Source organism: Buceros rhinoceros, unplaced genomic scaffold (genome assembly GCF_000710305.1).
Source record: "Buceros rhinoceros silvestris isolate BGI_N320 unplaced genomic scaffold, ASM71030v1 scaffold2266, whole genome shotgun sequence".
Lineage (NCBI taxonomy): Eukaryota > Metazoa > Chordata > Aves > Bucerotiformes > Bucerotidae > Buceros > Buceros rhinoceros.
The window spans coordinates 39,704-61,853 of NW_010417998.1; the positions used below are offsets into that span (position 1 = coordinate 39,704).

At 50.7% G+C, this 22,150-nt stretch overlaps 1 protein-coding gene across 1 annotated transcript in view; it reads left to right on the plus strand.

The window, feature by feature from the left end:
- DNAH9 (dynein, axonemal, heavy chain 9) overlaps window positions 1-22,150 on the plus strand; it is a gene marked incomplete at its 5' end in the record, with an annotated part of 172,531 nt that overhangs the window by 37,599 nt on the left and 112,782 nt on the right. The window contains 13 exons of the mRNA XM_010138359.1: window positions 56-160; window positions 3,097-3,254; window positions 3,567-3,705; window positions 4,937-5,224; window positions 5,655-5,865; window positions 8,578-8,705; window positions 9,171-9,279; window positions 10,032-10,179; window positions 11,729-11,903; window positions 15,898-16,071; window positions 17,232-17,439; window positions 19,605-19,770; window positions 20,979-21,081. Of these exons, the coding sequence (XP_010136661.1) occupies window positions 56-160; window positions 3,097-3,254; window positions 3,567-3,705; window positions 4,937-5,224; window positions 5,655-5,865; window positions 8,578-8,705; window positions 9,171-9,279; window positions 10,032-10,179; window positions 11,729-11,903; window positions 15,898-16,071; window positions 17,232-17,439; window positions 19,605-19,770; window positions 20,979-21,081 (2,112 nt within the window). The remainder of the gene's footprint in view (window positions 1-55; window positions 161-3,096; window positions 3,255-3,566; window positions 3,706-4,936; window positions 5,225-5,654; window positions 5,866-8,577; window positions 8,706-9,170; window positions 9,280-10,031; window positions 10,180-11,728; window positions 11,904-15,897; window positions 16,072-17,231; window positions 17,440-19,604; window positions 19,771-20,978; window positions 21,082-22,150) is intronic.

A 22,150-nucleotide genomic window follows, 5' to 3' on the forward strand; every position in this document is an offset into this window, starting at 1 on the left:
TTTCATTTGTGATTTCTCGTTGATAAATTTATTTTTTTTTTTTTTTTTTTTTCAGTCTTGTGGGAATATTTACAAAGGCCTTTCCCAGACGGGAGCCTGGGGCTGTTTTGACGAGTTTAACAGGATTTCAGTTGAGGTCCTTTCTGTGGTTGCTGTACAGGTAAGTGGGGAAACACTTGTAAATAAATACAAACACGCGGCAGCTCTTAGAGCGCGGGCAAAATGGGAAGCGCGTGTTGGCAGCAGCATCGCGTTGTGAGGTGAGGGATTATACTCCCAGATTAATGATGTGGCTATCACAGCGCTGGCAGGACGGAGCAATGATGTGCTGCAAGCATTTTTGTCGCTTTTCCTCCCCCCAGTTCCAACAACGTGTTGAGGCGATGCTCTGGAGCATCTTCTTCCAGAGCACGTTCCCGTGGCTCTGTCTCTGGTGAAGACCCTTGTGGTGTTAATGTGCTGTGAGATAATTGCAGTGCATCATCTGAGGGTGGAGAGCTGCCTTTGCTTACAGCTGCTCCCTCTGCCACGTAGGGAATGGTTTCCTTGGAGGATAAGGGTGGTGTTTGGGGCAGATCTGTGGGCTGCTGGACTTCTAGGGGTTACCTGGTGCCTCCAGTCAAGCACAACTCGTGTGTGATACTCAACAGATATGTTCAAGGTGACTTTTCCGCACGCTTACCTGTCGCCAAAACTGTGCAGTCATCTTTCCTTCCTTCCGTTTTCATACGGATGTGGGTTTAATTTCAGCATCTGTAAGGAGAGCTCAGTGAAATGGCTTGGGAGGGTGTTCCAGGCCAAGCAGGATGATTCTGGGATCAGCCCCGTGGGTGCAGCACTGTACCCCTGGAAGCTGGTGGCAGTTGGGTGGCACTCAGCAATGGGAACCTGCAGCAGATCCTCAGCTCTTGCTTAGGTGCTTGCCCTGACACCCTGTTAGTGTGGGATTAAAGCTAGGAGGAGCTGTCTGAGCTGTGCCCAGCTGTGCAGAGGGGTTTTCCTGTACAATGATTTCCCATCTCCTTAGTTTACCCACTCAGTGCCTTGTATTGGTGCGTCTGTGTGAAGCAGAGCAGCAGCGGTTGGAGGGGGGCTGGACACTGCCCTCCCCACCACGCTAGGCAGTCTGGTTCCCTTGTGTTTATATATAATCTGGTACTCTGCCTCCTCCTTCCCTTCCTCTTTCCGACCCACGAGGAAATCTGGACGTGTTGAAAAGATACAGGAGGAGAGGTGCTCCCTACCCTGCCCGTGCCTGCCGCTGGGTGCCCAGGGGGCACTCGGGGCGAGTGCTGTGGGTGTGAATCCTCTCTGGTGGGAGCTGAAATCTGCGGCAGCCTGTGTGTAACCATGAGGCAGCAGGGGAAGAGCAGGCCCTGCTGTCTCTCCTGGCTCTGGCTTTGAAGGAGACCTGTGTCTGGATGTTGTCCAGATCCTAAATCCCATCGGTATGCCCTGAAAAAGCAGGTACATCCAGCTACTAGGGAGTTTGCGCTGAGGGAGGGTGCTCAGCTTCACTGTCCAGACCAAGGCAGCTCTGACAGGGACAGAGCTGAAAGTTTTGGACATTTGGGGACTTCAGTGCTGAAAACTGAGGTGCCCAAGTATCTAAGTTGGAACCAAGTGTCAGCTAAGTGCAGGCTTTAGAGTCCCAATGTCTGAATGAGGTGCTGAATTCTTCCTAGATTCCCTTTTGGACTTGGTATTGCAGAAACAAAGATCTAGAGCCCGAAGTTTCTACACTTTTGTAAATGTTTTGGTCAAAGACGTTGTTCTGAACCCCTCCATGAACTCCTCGCTCTTCTCATCTCACTTGTAATTGGTACCTTGCGCGACATCCCAAAGAAGCCCCAGGCGGGTACAGGAGTTTATGTATCGTCCCCTCTCAATTTCTCTTCCATCAGGTTCTAGTTGAAAGTTGTCATTGAAAAAAGTGTTTGAGGATCTTAAAATAAAGAGGGAAGCTGAACAAAAGAGGCCCAGATATGACTCAACTGCTAATGATTCCCTCGCTCCTGGCTGGAGCACAGCGCCTGAAGAAAGCAGCACGGCTGTCATTCCATCACCGTGTCTCCTGGCTGCTATTAGTTGTGTAACCATGGCGATGTTTAATTGGCTCTCTTAGTCATGCAGCTAATGTCGATACGGTTCCTTCCAGAGGAAAATTCGATTACTTGCTTAACTTAGAGGTTAGAGTTGTGAATAGAGCGAGGTTTCTCCCTGTTTGCGGGAGGTGATCCAGCTGCCTTGGCAAGGTGAGGAATGAGAAGAATAAAGTTGCAATCAGGCAAATTGAAAAAATGATATAATACTAGTTAGTGAAGGTGTCAGGGGAGGTCTTACAGCTTCTGCTGTGTGGGTTTGGTTTTAAACGAAGCACCTGATATCTGCAAACCAAGTGATCAGATCACAGTTGAGCTGGGGCAGAGTTCCCTGGGAAACGTTGCTCTGTCTCTGGCCTGGGCAAGGAATGGAGCAGGCACAGGAGGCTTTGGGCTGAGGCGTGTGGGGAGGGTGAAGATGGGTGGAGGGGATCAGGGGCCCATCTTGTGTCAGACTCTTGGGACTGCACGCGGGTGTTGGGTCTGTTGTGGATGCCCAGACAGTCCTGGGTCTCATCTCACACATCTGGCCTCCTGCTAGGCTGGGGAGTTGGAAGAGATCGTTTATCCTTTGGTGGTGTTTCTTCTATTGGGTATGCTGAGGTGTGTCCCACAGGTGATGTCAAAGGCCGAGGTGAGATGCAGCCAGCTTTGGGGGCTGGTGTTCCCTGCTCCTGAGCTGCTCTTCCTGACCCATAGCCATCACTATCTTACAGAGCAAAGGTGCAAATTCTTATCTCCTTTGCAGTTTGATTGCCTGATCTCTTCAGCTCTCTTTTCTGCTTTGTCAGACTTTGATTGTCATGGGAGATTGATGTTGCCACTCGGATTTACTCCAAACAGGGTATAAATCTTTATAGGTTCAGTAAAAACCCTAAACAAACCAATAATGAGCCCCACTTGTCATAGGGCCACACATAAGGAGGGCTGTGCTGTTACCTGGTGTGTTTTTCATGACTGAACACCAGTACCGTAACAGTGTCTTGGTTCCCAGGTGAAGAGTGTGCAGGATGCAATACGGGAGAAGAAGAAATCCTTCAATTTTCTTGGAGAAGACATTACCTTAGTACCCTCAGTGGGCATTTTCATCACCATGAACCCTGGTTACGCAGGGCGAACTGAGCTCCCGGAGAATTTAAAAGCTCTCTTCAGGTGAGTCCTGGTTTGTCATCCGTGTTATAAGACAGGCAGAAGTTGTCTTTTGGGACATCCAGGCTTGGCTTCATTTCCTTGAGGAAGTCACTTGCACTGCGGATTCACAGAGAGTTTCAGCCTTGTGCAACAAGCCGGGGTCTGGGAGCGCACAGGCAGGACAGAGGAGCTCTGTGCCTTGCAATGGGAGAGGGAGAGTGTGACCTGGTTCACCGGAGAAGACCTGGAAGATAAAGCTGCAAATCCACCATCCCTAAGACGTGTAGTGAAGCAATACCTGTTCCTCAGTCTCTTCTCGCCTGTCTTTTTTAGGCCATGTGCGATGGTTGTGCCGGACTTTGAGCTGATCTGTGAAATCATGTTGGTGGCCGAGGGATTTATTGAGGCCCGGGCGTTAGCCAGGAAGTTCATTACTCTGTACCAACTCTGCAAAGAGCTCCTGTCCAAGCAGGTGAGCCCGCTGCTGCGGTTGGATGTACAGTGAAGCCCATTGATCCCCAAAATTAGCTGGAACACGGTGTTCTGTGGCTCAGCTCCATGACTGAAGCTTCACAGCTTCTGTTTAGTGGCTGCATTTTCTCCAGCAGCTGGTGCAAATGTTTGTGATCACCAGAGCAATGAACTCTTCAAATTTCTGCAGATCTTTACTGGAGGATCTGCAAAGACAAAAGCACCTGACTGGCTGCATTAATTGGAGAGATTTTTCAGTGGGCTCAAATGCTGCTGTGTTTGTGCAATACTTGGTAACCCTTTGCTTTCCAGTCTCTTGGCTGCTGTTGATTCTCCTGCCTGCAAGAGTTTTATGATGTCTGTCCCTCTCTGGGTTGAGTCTAACAGTTCCCTGTCTCTTCAGCTGTTGTCCAAGCAGGGTTACTGCCAAGGTAAAACTCTAACTAATCAGATCTTCCCTTGTTGACATTTTCCTAAATCAAAGCTGTGTCCAGAGAAGAGTTGAGTCAGGATCCAGGTGGAAAACCTGGTCTTGAGTTTTCCAGCATGAGGCTGGGCAGCAGTTGCTTTGTCACAGAAACGTTGTGCTGTGTCTTGGAGCTCTTGGTGGAAGCGGTGGCCTCCCACAGCAGTCAGCTGCTGAGCTGTGCCCTGGAGGGTCCTCACAGAGGAGAGGTATAAAGAGTTGTTTGTTAGCTTAAGAATTCCCATCGTGCCTTTTTGTGGGCCTTTTCAGCAATGTGCTTACTGGCCCCTGCTTGATGGAATGTCTGTGGGACAAATGTGCCTGGTGCTCTTTTGATGGGCAGCATGGAGTAACCTGGGGCCTCATGATGGACTAACAAGTCTTCCACCTGAGCACTCCCGCAGTCCCAGGGCTCTTGCTGGCCTTGCTTTATCTGCTTTATGATTCAGGCGAAGCAAGTCACTTAGCTTCTCCAGAGCACAAGTCCTCCTGCTGTATTGCTGCCAATTCTGAGCCCATGCGATGGTGTGAACAACTGAATTATCTGACTCCTTGATACTGTCCCTGATGGGAATTTCACTTGAAATGAAATGAGGTAGCTCAGGCTGGTGGAGGGCTTTGGCCACAATGCAAATAACAGCTCTGGATGTGTTTCCACTGCTAATTTGTCTGGCAGAGTGGAGCTGCCAGTTCTTCCCCTGGCGCAGTGATGAACTACCTAAGAATGAAGTCATCCCTCCTTCATTTTCTTCTTTTCCCTGTGTAGGACCACTACGACTGGGGCTTGCGTGCCATCAAGTCAGTGCTGGTTGTCGCTGGCTCCCTCAAGCGAGATGACCCAGAACGACCTGAAGACCAGGTTCTGATGCGCTCTCTTCGTGACTTCAACATCCCCAAGATCGTGACTGATGATGTGCCGGTGTTTATGGGGCTGATTGGGGATCTTTTCCCTGCTCTGGATGTGCCTCGGAAGCGTGACCTGAATTTTGAGTTGTTTGTGCGGCAGGCTGTGCTGGAGCTTCGGCTGCAAGCTGAGGACAACTTTGTGCTCAAAGTAAGACCGAGCAATCTTCTGCTGTACCTGCGTCAGAATCAAATCACTTGGGTTTTCTCAACCATCTTTGCTTCTGCAAAGAGGGATATGCACAGTATTCTTCTTGCGGGCAGGCCTGGATGGAGGACAGTCACCTGTGCTGGGTCTGATGCACCTGCCCCTAAACCAGCACTGGTTTGGTCACAAATGGCTTTTGTAGGCTCATGGAACTATGGCCCCTGGAGAGCAGACCCTTGTTGACTCATGGCTGTCAGATGTAAATAGTGCTGCAGGTTTGCCTGCAGGCTGAGGATTTCACCTGTCATGAGTAAAGTGGCTGGACCAAAGTCAATGTCAAATCTTTTCAAAGAATAGACCCAATGGGAAGTATTTGGTAGGTTTGGCCTTCCGTTTGGCTTCTTTGTCTAAAGTCTGGACATGTTTTTCTCAGGTGGTGCAGCTGGAGGAGCTGCTGACGGTCCGGCACTCTGTCTTCGTGGTGGGTAACGCAGGCACGGGCAAGTCGCAGGTGATGAGATCCCTGAACAAGACTTACCAGATAATGAAGCGACGTCCTGTCTGGACAGACCTCAACCCCAAGGCAGTCACCAACGATGAGCTGTTTGGCATCATTAACCCAGCGACAAGAGAATGGAAAGATGGTAAATATCTTCTCCAGCTTGAACCTGTAGATAAAGAAGGACGTTTTTAATGAGCTTCCTGAGCAGCAGCAGGTTCACTGGTTCTGTGCAGGTCTGAAAGTCCAGGCGCTTCTCTGCTGCTTCCAGCCACAGAATCATTTGGGTGGAAGAGACCTTTAAGATCAATGAGTCCAACTGTTCCCCCAACGCTGCCAGAGTCCCTAAACCATGTCACTCAGTGCCACATTGACACATCTTTTGAACACTTCTAGGGATGGGGACTCCACCACCTTCCTGGGCAGCCTGTGCCAATTCTTTACAAGCCTCTCTGTAAAGAAATTCTTCCTAATATCCAACCTGAACCTCCCCTGGAACAACTTGAGGCTATTTCCTCTTGTCCTGTCATTTGCTACACGGGAGAAGAGACTGACCCCAGCCTCACTACAACCTCCTTTCTGGAAGTTGTAGAGAGTGAGAAGGTTTCCCCTGAGCCTCTTTTCTCAGGCTCAATCCCCCCAGGTCCCTCAGTTGCTCCTTGTAAGACTTGTTCTCTAGACCCTTCACCAGCTTCGTTGCCCTTCTCTGGACACTGAGGTGCTGGAGCATGTCATTCTTGAAGTGAGGGGCCCAAAACTGGACACACAGTACTCAAGGTGTGGCCTCACCAGTGCCAAGTACAGGGGTTTGTTGTTGAACGGATACACAGGATGGTTTAGGTTTTCGGTTTAAAATGGGAAATATTGCACAGACCTGCTTTATCGCGTTGCCGTAAAAACGATTGTCACATCCATTAATACCAGCAGTAACCTTGGCCTGGGGCAGGCAGTTTTTCAGGGCTGGCTGGACTGGCAATGGAGGAGAGTTCCCTCCTGCCCTAAGGGTGTGCACTAGGGCCTTCCCAAATGTGCCCCTCCGCCCCCACCAGCTTTCCGTGGCTGGTAGCACACGTGCAGCAGCCTTAAAGTGGTGTTTTTCCGCTCAACACTGCTGCCCAATCTCTGCTGAACACCAGCATCTGCCAGTTGGTTGATCCTGATTGCTCCTGAGGAGAATACGATGAGCATTTAAAATTCACTGAGAGGTTACAGAAACCTGGAGTGAAAATGTCTGGATGTGGCTAACGGGTAAAGGCAGCTTTGATTTACATGTGTGGCTGGTTTGGGAGCTGCGGGGGAGGTAAGGGAGGATGTAAATCATCCTTGGCCAGAAGTCTGCCAGAGGATAAGCTGCCACCCCCCTCCCCTGGCCTCTACCACAGACCCCTCCTGACCCCCAGCTCCAGGGCCAGGGTTCACTTTCTTTGATTGTCATTAGCAACCTTCAATCAAAATGCCAGGGGGTGGCATGGGCTACGGCCTGAACCCCAGGCTGCAGCGGTGGCTGCAGATCGAGGGCTGTGGGTGGCACTGAATGGCAGGAGGGACGTTGTACAGGTGGCTGTCGTTTCTAGCCTGTAACATTTCAAAGGAGCCTATGGGACTCCTTGCTGAGGCTTCAAGGCAGGTATTCTCTGCATTGACCATTCCTGAAAATGTTGTTTCTTGTTGTCAAAGAGCAGCCAGGCAAGAGCTGGATCAGCCCTGTGTTTTCCTCTTACCGTTTTCATCCTGTCACTCCTTTTGCTATCAGGAAGTTGAAAAGGTCATACATGTTAGATGGTAACTCAAGGGAATCCTAAAAGTGTTCTTTGTAGAACCAACCTCCTCTTTTAAATCTCAAGACATCTCTGGGTGTGGATGTGCAAGGTTGGGAGGGAGGGAGGGAGGCCCTTTGCTCTCCACTGCTGTCCTGGTGTACATGAGGGAAACCTGAGAGCGGCTGTGGCTGACAGTGAAGATGCTGGAGCACTTTCCAAGGCATGTGTCCAACATGTGAGGAACCAAGTTGAGGCGGAGCCAGTGAAATGTTATTTTTTGACCTGATCTCAGGACGGGCCCCCTGTTTCAGCTGAGCTGTTTTGTCTTCAGTCTATAATGCCACTGGCTGTTCCTGACCCGGATCACAAAGGATCAGCTTGTCCTTGAGGAGAAAAGTCCTGTTGTCCCAGTTCACCAGAATAGAGGTGAACGTTTTTAAAAAATGTTTGCCTGATGCTTTTTCATGAAGACCAGCGTCTCCCTCGGTATTTCCGCGTGTAGAGGAGAGCAGTGGTTTTTGGGGGTTTTGTTTGCTCTGCAGTGCTGCCGCACTCTTCCCAGCCTTCCTGCTCTTTTTAACATTCATTATTTACTCCCCTCGAGACGCTGTATCCTCACGGTCTCCTTGATTTTACTGACATTTTGTTCTGTCGTTCAATGTCATTCTGGGCTTGTCCTTCCCTCAATCTCGCTAAAGCCATGACCCAGTATTTAATGCATCTTGGTTTCCCTGATATACTTTGAGCCACCAAAAAACAATTGATAAGAATTTCCAAGGCATATTCAGATGGTTTTTCTCTGCATTGTGCAATTCTTGTGCCTTCTTTTGCCTCTGAGTTTCTGCTTTTCACTTTTCTTATCCCTTAACAATTCTTGCTGGGAATGAAGCTCGTGGGTAGGTCTGCAGTGGAGGAAACTGTTAATGTTTTTCTTCAAAGCAGCCTAGACTTGTATCGTGATATAGCAATATTGATGTACGGATCCACAGTTTGGGTGGCTTGAGAGGAAAGCACTAATGAGGACAATTTTTAGTAAGTTACTAGAGAAAAAAGTGCTGGCTTCGGCGTTCATCAACCTATTCCTGTCACCCTCCCAGGACTGTTTTCATCAATCATGCGAGAGCTGGCCAACATCACACATGACGGTCCCAAGTGGATGGTACTGGATGGAGATATTGATCCAATGTGGATTGAATCTCTTAATACTGTGATGGATGATAATAAGGTAAAAAAGTGTTCCTCGACCGCACGGTGTGACTCAGCCCAGGAAAAAGGCGGGTGCTGAAAAAACACCTTTTAGAATAATGCAGTTGTTTCTTATACACAATATTTACAAAATATTGTGTGAAGGAAATGGTGCATGAGGAAAATAGCTCAAAGCTCATTTTCACTGGAGTTTCCCTCTTGTGGAGAGGGGGGCTCGTGAGCAGCCACAACTGTCTTGATCATAACTTCAGGCCCTTTAAAAATAGAGTGGGGTCATAATCCTGTACCATTTTCCCCACCCTAAGAAAGTGCTGTTGGTTCTAGGTCTGGAAGAGAGAAGGATTGTTCTGCTACCTTGAGGCTGCTTGGCCTCGAGGAGCTGAGCTGACAGCGACCGAGCTTTTTAGTGCAAAGTCCTGAATTTTTTTATTCCTGTCCCTGGGGGAGGCGTCAGTATGTCTGTCTGTCTGTCTGCCATGTGCAGGTGCTGACCCTGGCAAGCAATGAGAGAATCCCTCTGAACCCCACAATGCGGCTGGTCTTTGAGATCAGCCACCTGCGCACGGCGACCCCAGCAACTGTGTCCAGAGCAGGTGAGTCCTGGCCTGAGCTTCACGCTGGGACTGTGCATGGACCAAGTAGGATCTAGTGCCATTATTCAGTCTTCTGTTGGCCAACTTTGTCCCTTTGAATGTTCCCAACCTGGCATCTCAGCTGCCTTTGGTGGGCAGTGTAGGTTCCTGAGGCACACAGACAAACGGAGGATCCTGACCCTGAATCCCTATGGGCAGGTGTCATCACCTCAGAGATTCACTCAGAGCTCTCTGGGTATTGATGGGTGATCATGGCTTCAGCACTGCCAAGAGAGTGCTAGTGTTGTGCAGGGCTCTGTATGGACTTGATGAGGAGAAGGACAGTCTCTGTCCAAAGGGCGCCCGATCATCTGGGGAAGTGCTTGAAGTATGGGAGAAGGGAATGAAAGTGTCCCCTAGTTTTACACACAGAGTAATGGGGCCCAGAGCAATAACATGACTCAGGCAAGACCACGGTCTGAATGTGGGACAGGGTCATGAATTATTTTTAGTAAGTTACTAGAGAAAAAAGTGGCAGCTTCAGCATTCATCAACCTATTCTTGTTACTGTGTCCTGGCTTCCTGAGTTAAGTCTCTTCGCTCTTAGTGGTTCTGCTCCACGGGCAGGCAGGAGCAGGGGGTAGGTAATGGGGCAGCCAGGTGTATTTGACAGGGTTTTAGTTGTGTGAAAGGAGCTGAGAAATTCTTCTGGAGAGCAGGAATAGTCTCTGCTGTGTCCTTAGAGTACATTCTTTCTTACTCTGTGCCTCAAGGGATCCTGTATATCAACCCAGCGGATCTGGGCTGGAATCCCCCGGTGAGCAGCTGGATCGACAGGCGAGAGATCCAGTCTGAGAGAGCCAACCTGACCATTCTGTTTGATAAGTACCTGCCGATTTGCCTGGACACGCTCAGAACAAGGTACCATCAGAAGAGCAGCTGTATCTCTGCTGGGAAGAGCAGGGGGACTCTTCCCACTTTCCAGAGCTGTGTTGGGGTAGTGCTGCATGTGACATGGGTGGCTGGTTTCCTCCTGGCCCCTGAGAGCCCTGAGCATCATCGGCTTAAGCTCAGAGAAACAACAGGGTGAGGTGCGGGAGCTGAGACTCCCACCCATCCTTTGTTGGTCAGATCTGATCTTCGTGTGGTCTTCACTGGATTTGGATTTGATTGTTCCTGTGCTTCTTGTACTAGTTCTGTATCTCCCGGAAAGTAAATCCAGGAGATCCTAAAGAGAAGGTCTTCTCAGTCTCCTGATGTGTCAGACTAGACCTGAGTCCACAAGTTAATTTTCAGTAGAGCCGGTTTCAGACCGGTGCTGAAGGAAAGTTTTCAGTGTGCGGCACGGAAGGTGGAGAGAGCACATCCTCTTTTAGCCTCTCACCTCTTCTTTTTTGGCATCTCAGTGACAAGAAGGAAGGTGTTTATGAGAGAGGGTGGGTGTGCTGTGCAGGTAGTTCTCTCTTGAACTTTTTTCCCAATGCAATTGAAGAAAATTAAGTGGGTCTCCAGCACCAATGCAATCAACATGAAGAACTTGGATATTTGGAAGGGCCCTGGTGCTCCTCAGCTTGAGTTAGCTTCAGAGCAGTGTTCACAGAGAAGTCGTGTGGTCCTTGCTTATCACCATGGGAGACAGCTTTTATCATCCTGTGGTGAGGACTGGCCAGAGTCCTGACAAACTCAAGTAAGGGAGCTCCCAGCCTCTGCTTGCTTGCCATAGTTGTACCTTCATTAAAAAAATATATAATCAGTGTACAGTTGGGCACGGGAGCTGCCAACCATGAAGGAGAGGTGTCAGAAGGGGCTGCATTAGTGAAAGAGGTGGTCTTTGGATGTAGGGGTTGGGCACCTCTCTAGGAAACTGCTCCCTGGGTGACCAAGCTGGCTGTTGGCAGCAAAGTCCATTGGGCATTTCCCACTCCGCTGAACGCTGTGTCAGACCTTGAAATCCTCAGTATTAGCTGCAGGCAGCCCTGAGCTGGGTAGTTTGGTGGCTTGTTTAATTCAGAAATTGCCGAACCAACCTTTTCAAATAGCTGTAATTACTTCACGGAGGACTTTGGTGCTGCGACAGCTTTAGTTTGGAATTCTGTAAGTGTAGCTTAAATGAATGTAAAATGGCAAGATGAAAGGTTTCATTTTATTACTCCTCTATTTGACCGCTTTTGAACCCATCGTTTTTGCAGGAAATCGTTGCCTTTAGCAAGCCTCCCGTTTTGCTTCTTTCAAGAGGATCAAAGTTTTAAAAAGCTTGAGACTCCCGATTACTGTTATTAGTTGTGTACGTGCCAGTGCCAGCAGGTCCGAGGGAGAGAATGGGGGTTCTTCTTATTGCCGTGTCTGGGACTAAGACAAGTGAAATGCCAAGACTCTAAGAAAGCATTTCCAGGCTCATCCTCCTGGGTTGCGGGTGACCGTGTTGCTGGCCGCGATTATTCTTCCCGTGCTTTCAATTTCCATCCCTTAGATTTAAGAAGATTATCCCCATTCCTGAGCAGAGCATGGTTCAGATGTTGTGCTACCTCCTCGAGTGCCTCCTGACGGAGGATAACACACCTCCCGACTGTCCCAAGGAGCTTTATGAACTCTACTTTGTCTTTGCTGCTGTCTGGGCCTTTGGTGGATCAATGTTTCAAGACCAGGTAAGAAGGAAGAAGCCACTTCAGTATCTTTTCCACAGGCCTTTTTTTCCCTTTTTTGCTTTTTTCCCTTTTTAGACTCTCCAAAACATGGTGCTGTATCAGTAACGCTGTTTTCTGGGGCTCTCGCATAGGTGGTAGAAAATAGAAACCTGAAAGCAACAATTCCTTTTGTGAAAGACCTTGTTATCCAGATGTGGATAACCAGAGAATGGCTGGGACATCAAGTGGTGAAGGTGGAAGGTTGTTTGCTTATCCAGACGCATTTCACTCGGGAGAAACGTTAGATTAATTTCTAGAGGCTTGTGGATGTGCATAATGTGATCAATCAAGACTAACTTAGCAGATGAATGTGTCGACAGAGCAGCCTTTCCGCTGGTAGGTAGATTTTACGCTGTGTAACACAAAGCGGCTGGAGCTTTGTCACCACTGACTGTTACCAAACACCGGTAGGTGTCAGGAACTGGCTCGGTCTCTGATAGAAGGATGTAAGAAAGAAGGGTGGTCAGCAGGGCAGGGTGGACTTTTCCCTGCTCTTTGAAATGCTCTTTGCTGGCAGCATGCTGGCGAGGCTGAGGTTGATAGTTGAGGGTGCTCAGCTTGAACTCCCCTTCTGGCAGCCAGCTGGTGGGTGGTCTCTGGTATGAGCTGCTGGGCTCAGTCAAGCTGTTGGTGGATGGTTGTCCACCCCCAAGACTGTAGCGCTGGAGGGCACAACCTAGAGACCAAGATCTTCTTGGGCCAGGAGGTTTAATGAGGCTGTGGTTCACGAGTGGTGTCTCTGAAATTCAAAGTATGCTCATGCCTGTGAGGCAGAGGCAGACAAGGCACAACTCCCCATCCTGCTTCCCACAGTACATCTGTCCTGTGGATTAATTGCGGCTGTCAGCCTCTGAATCCGTCAGCTTGAGCGAGATGAGGTGGGTGTGATCTCTCACATGGTGATGGTATCACAAGAGAGTTCTCAAGGTCAGCATTTGACACTGCACAACTTCAGCCCTCTTTCAGATACTGGTCCTTCAAATGTGGGAGAAGCACAGACGCTTCCAGCTGGGATAAACGCTGCTTTGGTGGGAGCTGTAGCGTGTGAACAACAGGGATCTCGGGAAGGATCTTTTCCAGGGCTGTGCTGCTGCCCCTGACCTCCCTGTTCTCTCTCCTCGCTGCCTTGTGCACGGGAGAGGAAAAATGGGCATTTCCTTTCGCCCCCATGCCCCGTTCTGCCCCATTTCCTGGCCACATGGCTCAGCTCGGCGCAGCAGGGCTGGCTCTGGATTTCCAAGTAATTGGGAAAGATGCTGCTGTTTTACAGCTTCCCTCTGTGAACGGAAATAATGGACAAGAAGCCAGTGGGCTGCATTTCAGAGCCCTGCTGCCAGCGCTGCTGACACTGGGGCCACCCTTGGCTCCGTTCCGTGGTTTTGTGCCCGTGCTCGCAGGACAGTTTCCCACCCTCAGAGGCATTGCTGTTTCCAGACTGATGGCTGTGCAAGCTGGAGATTCTTCACGTGACTGGTTCAGTGGCAGGCAGGAGAAACCTGAGGCGCTTGTAGGGGGGTCTAAGAGCACGTGTGGCACCTGAAGACCTGGATTTCAAGTGCCAGGTTTTCAGCAAGTAGCGCAGGGAGCAATGTGAGTAGCTGCAAAGCCTGTGGGTGGAAGTACATGTGGCATCTGTAGAGCTGCTCACACCGATTCTGCCCAGTCCCTGCTGGGAACCTGGGCTGACTGCATCTCCTGTTCACAGGATACCTCGTCCCCTGACCTAAAGCATGTTGTCCTGATGTGTGGGTCTGCCCAGTGACAGGACACTGCTTTCAAGGGCTCAGAGATCCATATCTGGTCTCTAGTGGGCTTGTGTCAAGCTCTGTGTTTTCTGGAGTATGTGGGAAATCTCTCCATGGACCTGAAGCATAGATCCTTCCCCAGCTTGGTGGAACTGCTGTTCTCAGAGGTTGCTCAAGTGCTCTCTGGGGTCTCTAGTGTTTTTTCTATGTCCCAAAGCTAGACCAATGTGTGCTGGACTCTTCACCTTTGCTTCATGCCAAGGAGCAGATGTTTCAGGAAGCGATAAACAACACAGCTCAGGCTCAGCTGGGTGCCGTCATGCCTCGTGCCCATTGAATGACCTGCGTGAGACCAGCTTTCTTGGTCTTTGTGGAGGACATGACTCTCCATTCCTATGTACCAGCTGGGAAACACTCAGCCTCAGTGTTGTCAGTCAGTCCCTGGCACCGCAGGCTTTGCTGCCCGCTGCCTGCCCGGCTCCCCGGGAGTGGTGGTGCTGGCACCCTCTCCCTGGGCTGCCCTGCGGTTACAGGAGGAGCTGTGCGGGCACAGCATCCCCTGGGGAGCTTTGGCTCCAAGGCTGGACCGTGTGTTGCTGCTTGTGGTGCTCTGTAAATGTCAGAGATGAGAGTGCGAGGATACGGCGGTCTGAGTGAGGGGAAGCCTGATGAAAAATGATCCAATATAAAATCTGCTTATTGCTCTCCATCGAAGGTGCCCTTCAGGCTGACCTTTTGCTGCTGAAATGTCAGCAGAAACACTCTGGAAGGTTTCCTGCTCCTCAGCGCTTGTTGGTGGGCAGTGGGGCCCCTGTGTAAAAACGGATGATAGATTTGCCATTTTCAGGCACTGGAATTAGTGGAAATCCATACTGGGTTTTTATCAAGGAAGTAGTTTGAGTTCCACACTGTCCTGGCAGTAGAGCGGGGGCTGGAGCAGCTCCACTTAACTGCTGGGTTAGGGAGGGTGGGCAGCCCATCACGAGGCAGCAGTTTGTCCACTCAGGGGTGAGGGCACCCTTGTGAGAAAGCTTTTAGCGGTGATGCGTGTCCCTCTGCTGCGGGCTACTCTGCTGCTGGAGCCGAGGAGTTGTAACAACAGGAGGATGGAGAATTACAGTTATTCTGCCTCTCTGAATAGCTCGAGACTGCGGAATCGTGGACACTAATAACGTGCTTTTGAAATCCTCTGGTCTTTTGATGGATCGTGGCTCAGGAGATGTTACAGAGGACACTCGGTTCTGTTCAGCTTCAAACCCAGGTGTCCTGAGGGAGGCTGAGCAGCATATGGACAATGCGTTGGGGGTCTCACCTGGTCTTCTGGCCTAGGAAAGCACGAATGCCCCAGGCTGTGGGGAGGAGAGACCTGCAGACGCCGCAGGAAGGAACTGTGCTGTTAAAACTGCCTACAGGCACCTTTCGGACAGCACTTCTTCCCTCCTTCCCCCACCCGCTTCTCCAACAGGGCAAGTCCCCGTGGTCTGCATGGCTGGCCCAAAGTCATATAGGAGCCCTGGGGCAGGGAAGGGGACTCAGCACATTTTGCAAGTCCTGACCCAGTATCTAAAGCAGCTCTTGAAAAAATTCAGGTGCTCCCCAATCTCCACGCACAGAAAGATGTAACGAGGGAAGACAAGAGGGTGGGCACTTCCAGGGCGATACGGCAGCACAGAGACCCAGCAGAGCCAAAGGCCCCTCTCTGGTGCTTTGGTCCTCTCGTGTCTGCCATCCTGCTTCTCCAAAACATCGTGGCTTGAAAAGAGGCCAGAAGACAACACCTAAGTGTGAATAGAGCGGTGTGATTTATGAGGAAGGGTGTTAGTATGCGTGTGTTCACCACCCATGACCACGGATGTAGATGGATGTTGTGTCCTTGTCTGGTGGAAGATGTAGGCACCCAGAATCAATCAAGCGGTCTGTTTAGTCAGGGGCACGTATTTCTCTTTTTCAGATTGATCCATCTGTCTAATCTCAGACGTACCGAGAGTGATCAACAGAGGATGAATTATTTAGGGGAATAAATAGGAGTGATGAGAAGAAATGAAGAAAATGAAAAATTAGGCTTAATAATAGGAAAAAGGATAAGATCGTCATGCTGTGGAATATATTTTAAGGACTAATCCCGCTCTGGTGGGCTGGGACAGATCACATTCTCCATCGCTAATGAATTTCTCCAGATTAACATATTTTCTCCACTTTTTATCTTGCAGCTTGTGGACTACAGAGTGGAGTTCAGCAAGTGGTGGGTGGCGGAATTCAAGACTATCAAGTTTCCCTCTCAGGGCACAGTCTTTGACTTTTACATTGATCCAGAAACGAAGAAGTTTGAGCCTTGGTCTAAACTTATTCCCCAGTTTGAATTTGATCCGGAAATGCCACTCCAGGTACGTGACCCCCGCGTGTGTTTGGGCTGGGGGGAGCACATGCGTTTTTGTGGCTGTTCACAGGCCGTTTCAAGGAGGTCTCGTTAAAGGACGATGTTCTTTATGAGCTACAACCAAATTACGCATCTTTTTTGTCTGTAAAGACACATCCTCCATCCATCTTCAAACATGAGGGATGTACCTGAGGTGGCTCAGAGCCACCCCAGTGACCAGGAGCTGGTGTGCCCGGGTGCAGGATGGGCGACACATTTGCCCTGCAGAGAGCAGTGGGGTGTGAGACAATGCAGTGACAAAGACCCTGAGACACCACGTTGTCACTCCGCATGGTTGGAAGTGGAGATGTTTTTGTGATTTGGACAAAAAAATGAGAGTTTCTGCAGGTAGTGAATTGCGTTTGCCAGCTGCATTTTTCTTTCCTTTTAGGAGAGCAGGTGATGTGTAGAAATTGTTACCGCTTTAGCAAAATGTGTGGTGGTGGGCAGAGCCAGATGCTGCTCCCAGCATCCAGCTGTCAAAATTTCATCTGTCCAGACAGTTTGGTTTTAATCATTGGCAGCAGCATATCGTTCGCTTTCCAGCGCGCTCTAGAAACTGGGGTCACCTCACTCAGTCCGGGCTCTCCTGGTTTTCACAGAACCACAGAATTGTTTCCCCCAGCACTGCCAGGTCCCCACTGCCCCCTGTCCCTCAGCACCACCTCCACACGGCTGGGAAACCCCTCCAGGGATGGGGACTCCACCACTGCCCTGGGCAGCCTGGGACAGGCCTGGGCAACCCCAACAGGACAGAAATTGTTCCTCAGGGACAACCTCAGCCTCCCCTGGAACAACTTGAGGCTGTTTCCTCTTGTCCTGTCGCTTGTTACTTGGGAGATGAGACCAATTCCACCTTGCTCCAACCTCCTTTCTGTGTGCTGCAGAGTGATAAGGTCACCTCTGAGACTCCTTTTCTCCGCACTAACCCCACCGAGGTCCCTCAGCTGCTCCTTGTAAGACTTGTCCTCCAGACCCTCCACCCGCTTTGCTGCCCTTCTCTGGACATGCTGCAGCCCCTCAATGTCCTTCTTGGTGTGAGGGACCCAAAATTTTTACTTCTCAGAACGTGGCTATGGGGTTGTGGCAAGGATGGGAACACTTACCTGCTTATTATGCCGCTCTCAGGCCTGCCTCGTGCCCACCACTGAGACCGTCCGTGTGCGGTACTTCATGGACAGGCTCCTGGAGCGCCAGCGCCCGGTGATGCTCGTGGGCAGTGCTGGGACGGGGAAGTCTGTACTGGTGGGGGACAAGCTCTCCTCGCTGGACATGGATGCGTATGTGGTGAAGAAGGTCCCCTTTAACTACTACACCACCTCTGCCATGCTGCAAGGTAAGATGATGGCTGAGTCGCAGAACTTCTGCTCGGTGGGTTACCAAATTCCTGGGGTGTCTGGCGGGGTTTGGAGCAGGGCATGCGCCATGGCCGAGCTGCCAGTGTCGTTTGTGGGCACTGCGCTGACACCCCCAGCCTCTGAAATCGCACTGTGACACTCTCAGGGCAGTGGAGCCCTGGTTCTGGGGAAGATGTCATTCTCCAAGTGTGAGGAGTTGAATTCTGAACGCCACAGCCCAGACCCCATCTGCAGATGTCCCTGCTCCCTGCAGGGGTTTGGACTGGATGAGCTTTGAAGGTCCCTTCAACCCAAACCACTCCGTGATTCTATGATTGTCTTCGGTGTTTCGTGACTGAATACCTCTTGCTGTGGCATTTGCTGCTCTCCCAGCCCATTGCTCTGGACCTCAGGTCTGCTGCCTGCTCTGCTTTGTGCCCTCTGCTTCTCTTTGCTCCTCCATCAGATGCGGCCCCGGCACCTGTCACTCAGCACCTTCCCACTCTGATCTGCCCCGAGAAAACTCCAATAAACGTTGGTTTTCTGGGTTTTTTCCCTCCCACCCTTCACCCAGAACTGGTGGGCAAGAGGAGCCGCTGGGTTTTGTTTGCAGTGGCTGTTCCTTTTGAGTGCTGGTTTGAGTATGTCGGGAGCTCAGAGGCAGAGACGTGGACCCTTTGTTATCATTGCGAGATACAGCTTTGAATTAAAATGCAACTTTCACGAACATGACACTTGATGCCCACTAATTGCATTTCAGTGTGATGAATCTCCTGCGTACTTGTTTAACCTCAAAAAGGGATGATTTTATATGTTAATTAAGGACTAATTAAATTTAAATTAAATGCTTATTTGAAACACTTAATCTAACTTGCTACCAGAAATTCCAAATCTTGTGGTTTTATTGAAGGGGGAGAGAGACTCCGCTGAGGGAAGATTCATCATTTTTTCTCAGCACAATTCGCTCCTTTGTGCAGCAAGTGTCTGTGACTCGGAATCTGCTGAATTTTGAGTGGTGGGAGAGACGAGCTGTCTGCAGTGCAGTGAAGCAGTAAAAAAAATGGTGTTTTAGAAGATTTGTGCTCTGAAAAAAACAGAATATAAATCTTCTTTAATAACTTCTGTGCATGATAATGAACGGCTGAAGTGTAGACTTTCACCAGGAGATTTGGATAGAACTTCCTGGTCCCATTTACATTTCCCAGTGTTCCCTAATTGCCAAGAATTGCTACTTGCCCTGCTGCTCTACAGCACCTCGTCGGTCTTTTGACAACCCAAAACGGTGTAAGTGAAACAAGTTCTGCCTCCCCATTCAGGCGAGCAGTGCCCTGAGATCGAGGATGCCTCCAAGCACCTCCCGTCCTAGGGGCTGGGCAGGGCAGAGCTGCTGCTCTTTGATTTCCACTTACCGAGGCAGTAACGGTTGCTTGGGCTGCGATCCAAGGGATCAATAACCTATAAAACACTGTGTGCAGCAGCGTGGGCTGATTTTTATTAAATATCAGCCCAGCCTTATAAATATTCCCCACACTTTAGAGCAACACAGAACCTCCCCCTGCTGCTAAAACACAGGAAAATCAGCCCAAGCTTTGAACGGAGCAACTTTTCTCTCCATGCTTACTCCTGCTCATGCATGCCCCTGCTTAAAACCAGGTGGTAGTTTGACAGCTCGCATTGGAATTGTCTTGTCACGTTGTCTGGAGTGCTGGATGATGCTGGGGAGGGGATTGGGGAGCTCATGGGTATTTGGTGCATTCAGACAAAAAGCACTATTTTTATCATTCCGAAGATATCCAGGATTCCAGCCCCAAAATCACCTATTTCTTTTGTCTAATGGAGGTAAAAAATGCATTTGCATTCCCCAGATCAGCTTTGCTCATGGACTTCTGTGGCCTCAGCATCCCCCTTGTTCCCTCCCAGTGCCCAGCCACTGCTGCCCCAGTCGCTGTGTTGCTGGGACAGACGGCAGAGGATCCTTACTGCACTCTTGTGCGGATCAGAATAACCTCAGCAAGCAAGATATGGTTTAAAAAATTATGCGGAAGGGATTAAAAAAGCTTTGTCTTGCCTGAAATCTTTCGTTTGCTCTGGCTGGGCTGAGAAATTGTTATTTTGCAGCAGTGAGTCCCCCTGTAGCTCAGCTCTCTCCTCCACCTCCGCACAGGGATGCTCGAGAAGCCTCTGGAGAAAAAGGCGGGCAGAAATTATGGTCCTCCAGGTACCAAGAAACTCGTGTACTTCATCGATGACCTGAACATGCCTGAAGTGGACGCTTACGGGACAGTTCAGCCCCATACGCTGATCAGGCAGCACCTGGACTACAGCCACTGGTAGGAGGCAGCTTGGACTTGGCCACCTGAGACCTTTTTGTTCAGCTCCAGTGTTGGGGATGGGGGTTGAAGTCAAAGCGTGGATCCCTCTCCCCATCCCATGTTTGCCGTCAAATCCTGCTGGGCTGCACTGGAGCTTACTGGGAGGCTGGGGTGAACTGAGCACTGTGCACCCTCGTGTTTCCCCTGTCCCCACCAAACAAACTCCCTTGCTCATGGCCCGGTTGAGGGGAGCTTTGCTCTGCTCTCGCCACAGCTTGTGATTGGTCCCAGTGCGAACCCCGCAAGGGGAGCACGATGCTCGCCCTAGATGCCCTAGGCGGAGGTAATTAGAAGGAAAAACAGTGTTTGGGGAGGAGGTGGGTACGTTTGACCTCGGAGCCAGCGGCACTGCGTGGGACAGGGATCGTTGCAGTTCCCCCCACAGGGAACGCAGCGCAGGGACTCTGGCAGTGGGCAGTCTCCTCAGCTGCGTGCTTGCCTGAGCCTGGCCCAAAGCTTCCCACGTGTGGGGACAGAGGAGCGGAGGCAGAAATTTGGGGCTGTGGGTGTTGGGGGTGTCAGGCAGAAAGAGGGCTGTGCTGCTGGCATGAGAGTGTTGAAGGCAAGGAATGCCCTGTGTCCCCTCCCAGGCATGTCCAGCCTGTCTGCCCACACCCTCGCAGCACCCATCAGGGTGTGGTGCCCTTGGTGCTCCCTCTCGCAGCCCAGTGGGGCTGCAGCTTTCTCCAGGGACGGTGAGGAGCGAGATGGACAAATGTCATTGCTCTCCTTGGACTGACTTGACCTGCCACTCTGCTCCTGGGGCTGCACTCCTCGCCCCCTCACAGAGTCCACATCCTTTCCATGCAGGCAGCAGGCAGCCTGCTGGCCCCTGTCAGAGGCTGGCTCAAAGCAGAGGCGCTCCTGTGATTTTCTGCCATTTCCATGCAAGTGCCAGGCATGACCTGAGGGTTTTGCTCAGTGCTCATTACTAGCTGACAGAAATATTAGCTGCAGGTTGTTGAAACTGCAGGTTTTCCACCAAGAGCAGGAGCGGCGTGTGCCAGGCTATGCACAGCCATGCAGGCAAGCCTGGCCCTGCCTTGGTGAGATGCAGGATTTGACCCCCCTGAAGACAAGTGGCAGCCCATGGCCATGCCCCCGAGGAGAGGCAGCGGCTGCTTCTCGCTGTGGTCACTGTGCCGCTGCTTTTCCTTTGCCTAAAGGTACGACAGGACCAAGCTGTCGCTGAAGGAGGTCACCAATGTGCAGTATGTGTCATGCATGAACCCGACTGCAGGGAGTTTCACCATCAACCCTCGGCTGCAGGTAAAGCCCCACGCAAGACCCACTGCTAGGATTAGTTTGGGATGGGTTATTTGAACGTGAGGCAGATCCTACTGTTGTTTTATCAGAGGAAACGGCAGGAATCTGTCAGTTCCTAAAGGTGCAGTCACAGGCTTGCTCCCTTATTCCCTTGTTTGTTTTTTCTGACATTCTGTGGTGCAATCGGAGCAAGAAGTCACTGCCAGCCAGCTTAACACCTTCTGCTTCACCCAAACAGATTGTGCCTTCATTTAGCTAATATTTACCTCTGGAACATACTTCATTGAAGTCTTTTGGTTTCTAAAATTTCCTGATGGAGCTGGCAGTATGTTCTCATTAAAAATATGTGGCAGGGGGAAACACAAAGAAAAAAAAAACCCTAAACCAGTGCAAAGGCTGATGGTAACAGAAGCACAGATTGGGGAAGAGACCTTAAAACTCAGGGCTCCATTTGTGGGAGCTGTGTGGCTTCACCTGGGTCACAGAGCTGGTGATTAGTGGCTCTGAAGTTACTCACCTGTTTCTCTGAGGCATGAGGCTGCGGTGGCAGAGCCTGGTCAGGGGCAGCCTGGCTCTTCCCTGTGCCCACAGATCAAAACCACTGAGCAGGTCCTGGTGGCATTGAGGGGGACATGTGGCAGCCAGAGGGACGGTGCCTTTCCCAGCTGCATGGCGGGTGTTTGCCGTGCTGTAGGGTGAAGCTCGGCGCGTGGGTAGAGGTGGAGAAATACTCTGAGAAATGGGTGCCCGTGCAGGAGCAGCCGTAACTCGGTGGGGTGGCTGCTGCAGGGAGAGATCCTGCTCACAGCGCTGCGGGCAGGGACCTGGATTGTTGGGGAGCCTGGACAGTGGAGAGCAAAATTCTCTGAGAACTCACAGAGAAACGTGGCCAGAGTCGGGCCAGGCCCTGGCTCCTCTTTAACAAGCTGAGGTGTTAAAACGGAGTACATGGGCATCTCCGCTGTCTTTGCAAGTTCCAAATCAATAAAGGGGTCCTGGGAGATGGCACCTTTCCAGGGGCTATTCCTAACAGAGACCATGACTTCATCAGGAATTGGTGGGACCCAAAGAG